This window comes from Crocodylus porosus, unplaced genomic scaffold (assembly GCF_001723895.1).
Source record: "Crocodylus porosus isolate Cpor-Errol unplaced genomic scaffold, CroPor_comp1, whole genome shotgun sequence".
NCBI classification, from domain to species: Eukaryota; Metazoa; Chordata; order Crocodylia; family Crocodylidae; genus Crocodylus; species Crocodylus porosus.
The window spans coordinates 134,793,457-134,804,197 of NW_017728931.1; the positions used below are offsets into that span (position 1 = coordinate 134,793,457).

At 40.3% G+C, this 10,741-nt stretch overlaps 1 protein-coding gene across 1 annotated transcript in view; it reads left to right on the plus strand.

Moving 5' to 3' along the window:
* Positions 1-258: 258 nt before the first annotated feature.
* USP6NL (USP6 N-terminal like) overlaps positions 259-10,741 on the plus strand; it is a 172,499-nt gene continuing 162,016 nt past the window's right edge. The window contains exon 1 of the mRNA XM_019543714.1: positions 259-750. Coding sequence (XP_019399259.1) covers positions 678-750 — 73 coding nt within the window. The 5' untranslated portion in view covers positions 259-677. The remainder of the gene's footprint in view (positions 751-10,741) is intronic.

Here is a 10,741-nt window from a genome sequence, read left to right on the forward strand (position 1 = left end):
CGTGCAGCGTCACGTATCACAATTCTGGTCATGCACACGAGTGGCAGAGGTGTGTGTGGGAAGGGCTGGGGAAAGCATCGAAGGGCTTGTTTTTAGCAGGTGCTTTGCTGTGCCTGGTGCTTTCAGTGTTGCCCAGACTTGGAGTTGAGCAGCCTTGATTTCTTTTTAGTTCTGTTAGTAGCCTTGACGCATGTTTCTTTTTTCTTTGAATCTTTCATGAAGGGGTTTTAAAGAAGGTACAAACACGCTTTCTGTGGATTAGATTTCCCCTGTCACCACCTATTTCAAGCAAATCTTGTTTGTTCATTTGTTTGCTTGGTTTTTTCCCCTTCAGTTTACTTTTGGGGGAACATGTTTTCTTGAAGGGTTGTGAATTGAAAAGATCCGTGCTGATTTCTATACATAACTCAATTTAAAACGCTCTGTGGCAATACAAATGGGAAGCCCTGCTGGGAGTATTTTTTTTTTTTTTTTTGTCTGCATGTGCTGAAGGCACTTTAAATACATCACTTTAGTCTGTACAGTCTTTTTGCAGAAAAATTTCTCTGAAAGGTAACTGTTGTTCCTGCATCAGTTTTGCTTGAGCTCATTGGAGACAGAGATGTAGTAATCTGGAGCGATGAAACCTGTTGGCATTGTAAAGGAACTGCTTGAGTGTTTGACTTGGTTTACTAGCAATGATTCAAGTGTTGCAGATTGTGAAGGAGCTGGTGTCGCCGGCAAGACGTAGAACAGATGCTGTGAAGAAAGGTAGGATCAGCACTGAAATATTCCTAACTCTTTAAGTGATATATATAAAAAAAAAATTAGGATTTATATGTTTGTTTGGTTGAATATGGTTCATTGAAATGTGTGCACAAATAGTTTGCACTGTAGCTTGGCTTTAAATTACAATAAACCTGTATCATTTTACAACTTCAGCTTTCTGGAGGAGAATCCTTATCCACATTTGTGCTGAAGAGGGAATTCCTTTCTTTATTTGTAAACTATGACTTTTGTCATGGTGGTCATTTTCTCTCTGTAGTAAAATATGTTTGCTTTGTCCTCATAGCTGGGGCAGTGCAAATCAGATCAGTATGCTGTAAAATCCCATTGGAATAGTTTTAGCATCTTAAGTATTTTAAATGACCAAGGATAAAAATAGACCCCATTAATACTGATAGAAATGGAGACACTGGAAGTCCCCATACATGTGGCTGTTTAAGATATTAATGGAATATGCCTAACTTCACAATCCTAAATGGCTGATGCATGTGTTGCCAGACATTCCTTGAAACTACTTAAACCTAAATAAATAAGTAAAACAAGGGGAAAAGACTTCATATACTGAAGAGATCAAAATTCACATTAAATGTTTTTTCTTAAAGTGGTAGAATTCTATTCAGGATGTACTCTGTGTAATTAGGGACTTATTAAAATACTTCTTAGATTGTCCATTTTTCTTCATTTTGCATTTCCACCCCATTATTTTTTTTAAAAAGAATGTGTGATTGCTTTGGCTGGGAGGAGACCTATTACCAAAGAAATCTATTCTTAAAAAGCCATTTAAAGAAAATTACCTAGTGGAGCTACTTCATTACTTTGCACTGAATGTGTCACTGGTAACTTAGAACCTATATATGATTTGTCCACCTATATCTGTGTCTCATTGTCCCTGCATCCCTTAAGTATGCTGGGAGGCCAGGGCCTAAGGACTTGGTTATAAATCATGCGTACAGCAGTGTTGATCCATGGTAATGCTGAATTGAAACTGCACCTTCATAAAAACCAGTGCAAACACTGAATCAGGCCTAATTTGCACCCTGTTGCTCAAAGACGGCAGGTAGTTAATAAAGCAGAACTTCCTGAAATTTTTGCCTTCTTGTGTGGTGAAATAGCTACTTTATTTTGATTAGTGGAATTATACAGTACAGTCAAGTACCTTCAGCCAGTTTCTGAAAGAAGAAATCAATGTCCATTTTATAATTAAAGAAAGTAATCATAATTGCAATTGAGGAGAGTAGATCCTGGTACCAATATGCTGAGCCTCCATTTGTGGCAACATATTTTTTATGCATTGATGACAATAGACCTTGATAGTTTACGAATATAGCTAATTAGTCCATTTCTAAAATTGTGCTTGATATTTTTTTTTTAAAAGGTAGTGGAATAAGTGGTTTAAAAACTTGACTATGGAGATTTTACATTGAAGTAATGATTTTTCTTGATTGCACTCAAAAAGCTGAGGAAGGTCCTAGTGTTGGGTTGGTTTTTGTTGCTCCTTGTTAAATGGCTTTAAATCTTTTCTTCCTAGTTCTTAGTTGATGTTTATGCGAGCTTCACAAATTACTGGCAACTGAACTAACTAGATGTATTTTATATAAGTAGGTAATACAGTTAAAAGCTATTTAGAGGTATTAAAATTCTACTACGTATGAAAAACATTATAACACTCTGAAAAAAGCATCCCCCAAAATGGGGAAAATGCTAATAGGCTGACTTGTAAACACAGCTGTACTAATAGGCATTAAATTTATTTCACTTGAAGCTGTTGAATGTAACCTTGAGCATTTGGCGTATGTGAAGGACTGCATTGTACAGAATGCGTCATTCTCATTCGTTTTTTCTGTAGGTGGGGGAAATACATTTTTAAAGGAAGAGTTGCTAGGAAGCCTAACATACTGGAATGCGAGGTGAATGTATCGAGGCACGCTGGATAATGTGTGACGCTTGTATCGGTGTGCTTTCAGACTTCTTTTGAGTTGCAAATGCTGTTAGTCTCCCTAAGAGGTACTACTCCCCTGCCCTGCAGAAATGCAATATGTGTATACATAATTTAAACTTTTAAGATATTTACTTTATTTTCTGCTCAAAATCTCAGACTAAAACTTGTCATGACTCAGTCCTCATCTGATGATTGACCCTAAAAATTAAAGTTCAGAATGAGAATTAACTTTGTCAGGTGGAGACTTGCACATGGTGGAAGGAAAACATATTTGTTCATATCTACCTGGTTTAATTCAAGTTCAGTAAAAGCAGGGTTGTTACAAAATAATTTATCATGTTTTATAAATTTGATACCCTGTCTATAGATTTTTTAAAGTCCATTTACTTTCCAATTCAACATTTTAAATGGAGCTCATGATCTACAAGCTTATATTTTAAGACTGACTTTTTGAAACAGAAAATTAGGAAAAAAAGCAGAATTTTTGTGAAGTTAATTTCTAGGTTGAATCCTGAAACTGTAAATATTGGCCAGTAACTTTATTTTTCTTTTACAGCCATGATATGAAGGCTTGAAAATGAGAGTTTAGAGTAAGCTAGTGACAGGTCTACCTACTTTAATAAATAAGCATTCTTTCTAGGAGAACCTAGGAAAGCTCCCTAAAAAGAAACTTATACAGCCTGTTCTTAAGTCGTGGGCTGCACTGGTAACTTAATAAGCTAGTTGAACACTTTGCTTATTCAGCTCGTTATAACTGTATGCTACAAAGGGAGCCATAGAGCATGTTTCCAGCCCTGAGGTGACACAGGAAACCGGTCAAATTGGATTTAGTTTAATGAATGAACAAATTATCTAACAGATCTAGGCCTAAATCCTACACATTCACATAAACGTGAATAAAAAAACTGTATATGTAATAACTCCAGGCTAGGGCTCATACCTGTTGTTTGTATATAAACCTTGGTTTTCTTCCATGCCCATTTCAATGCTTGCCAAAAATTTGCAATATGGATTGCCCCTCCCAAAAGTTTTGATAAGTAAGTACCCATACTGAATAGTAATTCAAATTCATAACCTCAAAAATATTTTTAGATTAAGGCTTTATGTTAAGGCTTGCTGTCAGGGTTTTGTAGAAATTCTTTGCATAATCGTTTCTTTGCTGAAACTTGAGAATAATAAAAAAGCAAACCCCCCCCCCCCAAACAAAAACAACAAAACAAAAACACAAAGCTCCAAAAACTGTTTAAAAAAAAGTTCTATGTATTCTTTGCTACCCCTAAACTCCTACTGCATTACATTAATATAATGGCAACTGATGTGCCTACTTATCGGCACTAGTCACCCTTTATCTTCAGTTTGAGAGCGTCAGGTTTAATCGTATCATAACCTCTGCCAGATTGTCAGCAGCTTTTGGCTGCTTGAGGGTGAATGAAGCAGAAGGGGTGGAGTCCATTCATCAGCATATGTGGCTGGGAGCAGTCAGTTACCGTTATCCCAGCATTCAGGCATGGTGAGCCCTTGCTATGGCAGTTAAAATTTTGGAAAAATCTTTTTTTTTTTCTTCACTCTGCCATCCCAAGATGAAGGTGCATGTCCTATTTGGGAGTATGTGGTATGCACATAAATATAGTATTATGAAAAATACTATTTTTTTTTTTTTTTAAAGATCTCTTGGTTTGAAAAAATAAGATCCCACTTCTTAAAAAGAATGATTTAAATCATTTTGGGTCTGATCCAAAGTCAGTTGGAATTGATAGTCCCATTTCAATTCAGTGGGTTTTGTGTCAGGTTTCTAACATCAGAAATAAAGTAGACAAAACCTCTTAAAAATTATTCTAATTCAGAGAGACATTATATAACCATTGAATCTTCCTTCTAAAAATGGCATTATGATTTTTAAGGTTACTTAATCCCAAGGAAATCCAGCTATTATGCCTAGATAGCCATGCTTGCTCCTTACCTTCTATTGCTCTCAAATCTGTTCAGTGGTGGTACAGCCCTTTTGAAACTGACTTCTGCTGGGTCGTGTTTCTTTGCCGTGGCCTCATCTTGAGATTACTTTATACTGAAATTCTGAGTAGAGTCAAACTCATATCTGTGACTAGCCCATACTTGCTAGGAGTGCCGTTTCAGTCATTCCAGGGATCTTATTTTTATATAAAACCCAAAGATATGCAGGACCTATATTGAGAGAGGTTCTGGAAAAATTAACTTCATAAACATAATAGTGATTCACCTGGATTTCTTGAACGGGTGTTATTTGGTTTGGCCTGTTCCTGAACTAATCTTTTGCCTTTGGAATTATGAGTTTAAATCCTTAACTGTTAAACAAATATGTGTTTTAGCTTAGCTCTTTATTGTAGAATGATCACACTACACTTATATTATATGCTGCAAGGTTGAAATGTTTTGGCAGATTTGAAGTCATATACTTCACAGTATATGAAGTCTTTTCCCCTTGTTTTACTTATTTATTTAGGTTTAAGTAGTTTCAAGGAATGTCTGGCAGCACATGCATCAGCCATTTAGGATTGTGAAGTTAGGCATATTCCATTAATATCTTAAACAGCCACATATATGGGGACTTCCAGTGTCTCCATTTCTATCAGTATTAATGGGGTCTATTTTTATCCTTGGTCATTTAAAATACTTAAGATGCTAAAACTATTCCAATGGGATTTTACAGCATACTGATCTGATTTGCACTGCCCCAGCTATGAGGACAAAGCAAACATATTTTACTACAGAGAGAAAATGACCACCATGACAAAAGTCATAGTTTACAAATAAAGAAAGGAATTCCCTCTCAGAATTACCAATGCATATAATTTGTAAATTATTCCATCATCATCCCTGGCAATCACAGTTGTTGGTGACTGTCTCCCATGGTTGCCTTGTCTATGGGTCTGAAGGTGGCTGACAAGACCAATCTGGGATCAACAGATTGTGTTGCAACTCAGGCATGTGTTTCCATGCAGGGTGGGTGACTTCAGATTCTTGGTGTGTTCTGCAACATGCTGTTTCTCCCACGCCTGCTTTTCTGTCTCCTGTTGTTGTTGCAAGGATCTCAGTACTCTGAAACCTCACAACAGACTCTTTCTTCATTTGGGGTAGTCCTGGGTAAAGTTTCTGACGAGCTGATGTCGACATTTTTTAAGAAGTTGGTCTTGAGAACATCCTTAAAGAGCTTTCTCTGCCTTCCTCTTGATTGTACACCTTTGACTGAGCCAGGTGAATAAAACTTGCTTTGGGAGTCTGGAGTTGGACATCTTGTTGATGTGGCTGCCCCAGCAAAGTTGACATTGGATGATCATGGCCTCAATGCTCATGGTGTTTGCTTGTGAGAGGACACTGACATTGGTGCATCTGTCTTCCCACTGGATTTGAAGGATCTTCCGCAAACAGCATTGATGGTACTTCTCTAGCAACTTGTACATTGTCCACGTCTCGGGGATCATGACTGCTTGATAAACCATGAGTTTGGTTTCAGATTTGATGTTGTAATCTTCAAACACTCATTTCCTCAGGCATCCAAAAGCTGCACTTGCCTCTTTGAGGCAATGTTGGATTTCTTTGTTGATGTCAGCCTTCTGCAAGAGATGGCTTTTGAGGTATGGGAAATTCTCCACATTCTCCATAGTCTCACCATAAATCTGCATTACCAGATCTGGGGACTGCTCATTAAGAGCTTGTTGATGGAGAATGTTTGTTTTCTGATTAAGCATCAGTCCCATTTTCTTGTATGCCTCAGTAAAGATGCTGACAATTGCTGAAGATCTGCTTCCAAGTGAATGCACACTACAGCATTATCAGCGTGCTGGAGCTCTGGTGATTGAGGTTGGGATAGTCTTGCTTTTGGCTTGGAATCAGCTGAGATTAAATGGCTTACCAAACATTTGGTAGTTTAGCTGCACTCCAACGGGTGGAGATGGAGGTCAGATATAGCCTCATGGTGAAGAGTGTTAGAGCCGTGACAGCCTTTGTTTACTGCCGTCTTAACTCAAAGGGGTCTGAGAGAGGCCTGTTACTGAGAACTACTGCGCTCATACCGTCAAGGAGCAGGTGAAGAATGATGACTAATTTTGGCAGGCATCTTTTACCTCTGAAGGATCCTCCATAATGCTTCTCAGTTGAAGGCTTTTGTAAGGTCAGAGAAGGCAAGGAAAGAGTTTTATGTTGTTCTCAACATTTTTCCTGCAGCTGGCGAGCAGTCAAGATTTAAGAGGCACAATCACAATGATGCCGGAAACCCACACTGAGTTTCCAGGAGGAGCTTTTCAGCAAGTGGAAGGAGATTGTTCAGGAGGCTCTCATGATCTTTCCTGTGGTGGACAGCAGGGTGATCTTTCTGCAATTTCCATGGTTGCACCAGTCTCTGTTCTTGAAGATTGTCATGACCGAGGATGCAGAAAAGGCTGAAATACTCAAATTAATTTTTTGCCTCAGTTTTCAGGCAAGGTCAGCTCCTAGAATACTGCACCTGGCAACACAGTTTGGGGAGGAGGTGAGCAGCCAGCTGTGATGAAAGAACAGGTTAGGGACTGTTTAAAAAAGCTGGACATGTACAAGGCCACGGGGCCTGATGGGATGCACCTGAGGGTGCTGAGGGAGTTGGCTGATGTGATTGCAGACCTGCTGCCTATCATCTTTGAAAACTCATGGTGATCAGGAGAGGTACTGGATGGTTGGAAAAGGGCAAACATAGTGCCCATATTTAAGAAAGGGAAAAAAGAGGATCCAGGGAACTACAGATGGGTCAGTCTCACTTCAGTCCCTGGAAAAATCATGGAGCAGATCCTCAAGGAATCCATTCCTAAGCACTTGGAAAAGAGCATTAGGAACAGTCAGCATGGATTCACCAGGGGGAAATCCTGTCTAACCAACCTGATTGCCTTCTGTGTTGAGACAACGGGCTCTGTGGATGTGGGGAGACCAGTGGATGTGATGTACCTTGATTTTTAGAAAGGTGTTTTTTTTATATGTTTTTGACACAGCCTTCTCACAAGCAAGATAAGGAAGAATGGGATAGATGAATGGACTGTAAGGTGAATAGAAAACTGGCTGGATCATAGGGCTCAGAGGGTAGTAGTCAATGGCTTGATGTCTTGTTGGTAGTCAGTATCAAGTGGAATGCTCCAGGGGTTGGTCCGCGGGCTGGTTTTGTTCAATATCTTCATCAGTGACCTGGAAGATGGGATGGATTGTACCCTCAGCAAGGTTGCAGATGACACCAAGCTGGGGGGAGTAGTAGATATGGCTGAGGGTAGGGTTAGGATTCAGAGAGACCTAGGCAAATTGGAGGATTGGACCAAAAGAAATCTCATGAGGTTCAATAAGGAGAGGTGCAAATTCTTGCACTTAGGAAAGAACAGTCTCATGCACCAGGACAGGCTGGGGGCTGACTCGTGGCAGCAGCTCTACAGAAAAGGTCTTGGGGGCTGCAGTGGACAATAAGCTGAATGTGAGCTAGCAGTGTGCCCTTGTTGCCAGGAAGGCTAATGGCATACTGGGTGGCATTAGTAGGAGTGTTGCCACTAGATCAAGGGAAGTGATTCTTTCCCTCTACTGGTGAGGCCACATCTGGAGTCCTGTGTCCAGTTCTGGGTCCCCCACTACAGAAAGGAGGTGGACAAATTAGAGAGGGTCCCGCGGAGGGCAGTGAAAATGGTTAGGGGGTTGGGACACGTGACTTGTGAGGAGAGCTTGAGGGAGCTGAGCAGTACCTGGGCAGTTGTAGCACAGCAAGAGCAGCCCTGCCAGCAAGCTGTGCAAAGTGGCTGGGGCTGGGTGGTGCTGTCAGTGGATGTGGATGGCAGTGTGGTGTGAGCTACCTTGGGTGGGAGTGGGCAGGGCATGGCCCCATGCGGGGTGCTGTGGGGGAAGTGGGGTAGCCGCAGGCTAGATGCAGGCGATTTAGCGGGCTGGGTTTGGCCTGCGGGCCGTGTTTTGCCTACCCCTGAGGTATGTGGTTAACCTGTCAGCTGAAACAAATTTGTGAACTTTTCCTGCCCATGTAAGGGACTACTTAAACTACTGTTCTATTAAATGGGAAGAAATGCCCTATGGCTTTACTCGGGTCGGTTGGTAAGGGTCTAATGGAAAAAATCTTATGTGGACCAGAAGAAACCATTTTAGCCTCCCGCATAGGAAAAGTCAGAACTTTTCATGATTTTTTCCACGAGACCCTTAACTTCTGACACCCTTAGCAGACGCACATAATTACTATGAAATTGTGTGCAAACTATTGAACTGCATATACCAGTGAAACAATAAATAAATTATCATATTTTGTGATTTCTAGGATCACTTTTCATTGTTTTTTCTTTATGGAGTGATATTGAGTGGAACTGCAACCTTATGAACTCGGATCCTAGTTACCACACATGGACTGCTTCCGTTTTTTTTCTTTCCGTGATCCTGCTTTCTGTCAAACAACAGTGGGAAGCTGGTGCACTCTGAGCAGTTTTGTGCCTGTAACCCTGGAACATGGACTGTAAATCAAATCCTTTTCCTATGACAATTTAATGCTGTGTGTTTAACCCAAGTCTGTTGAGGGAATATGTTGTACTCTGCACAGTTGGTAATGTAAGGGCTTAACTTTGTTATGTAACATAGGTCAGGTCCTGTCTTCACGACAAATTGAAGTGTGGTGTTACAAGATTTTCTGGCATGGCCGTTCTTGCATGGGAGAGGTTTCATTAACCTAATGTGCGTGCATACAGAATAATGTGGGTATTTCACCTCAGACTGATGTGATTGTATGCAGATAATTAAGCAGTATGATCACTGGCGAGTTAATTGGACTTGTAATGAGTGATATATCAAGAGGACTTTTATCTAAAATGGTCTGTATTACTCCAGGTAATCTTTTCCTCCCTCACATTCAGTATCTTTGACTTCCAGTACTGCTATCCTGTCCAGAATGTAAATGTACTTACCACTACTTCACTCTTTATCCAGATAATTTATTGCCCTTTTAAAACCAGTTTGCTTAGACATATCTTGCTTTCTCACTTGTCAGGCACCAGATGTAGTGATTAGAAAAGGTCTCAGTGCTGCTTAGCCATGTGTGGTTGTTAATGACTATTACCTTAGCATCTGTTTGCTCAGTGTTTTGATTATTAGGTATGTTGAATCATTTAACAAAAATGCTTAGATGCTGTATCTTGGGAATTGATGTGCAGCTTACCAGAATTGGTTCAGATGTGTTGGATTTGATTCAGCAGAAAAATGAGGCAATATTGATTTCTTGTTTTGTTCTTTGTACAGGAAATTGTTCTGTTGCTATAATTACTTGATCTGCGAGGAAGATTTGTTTTCTTCCCTCCCCCCATGACTCTTTGCCTGTCAGGGGGTTTTCAGCCACTTTTTATTATATTGAAGCTGAGTCTAGCTGATGAAAACCAAAAAATGAGGTGGGGGGAAAGCACCTCTTGGTTGTGAACTTGGTGTTGTCAGTAGCAGCTGCCTTAAACTAGGTCTAATGTGTGAAGCGGGATGCAAGTTTCTCATCACAGCTTGGCATTCAAATATGTTTAAATAGATTAAAAAGGTAAACAACTGGCCATGTACACAGGGTAACTTGAGAATGTAATTTAAATCATATCCCCAAAATGGGAGGAAAAATTTATATCCCCACCCACCCCGCTGTTCCTTATATTACCTTGTTCCCTTTCTATTTACCTGGGCTGGTCTATGCTTCGTAACAATCTCTGATCTTTACAAGAATGAGTGAGAGGTAAAGTCCATGCACTGCTCCATGGTCTTACGATGTGCGTTTATCCATATTATTACACTGGAGAATGTGTTTTTTGGTCTTGCCTAGCCATTGGGAAAGGAATTTCATCAGACCAGGTGACTTTAGGAGATTTTGCAGGGACACACATAAGGACAAAAGAATTGCCGTTTATTGGGTCAGGCCATAGGTCCATCTTGCCCAGACTCCTGTGACCATGGGGGGGTGCCACCACTTCCCCTGAGCTGCTGATGGAGCTCCGCTTAGTTGCTGCAGGCTCCTGCGTCATCGTTGTCGTGGCC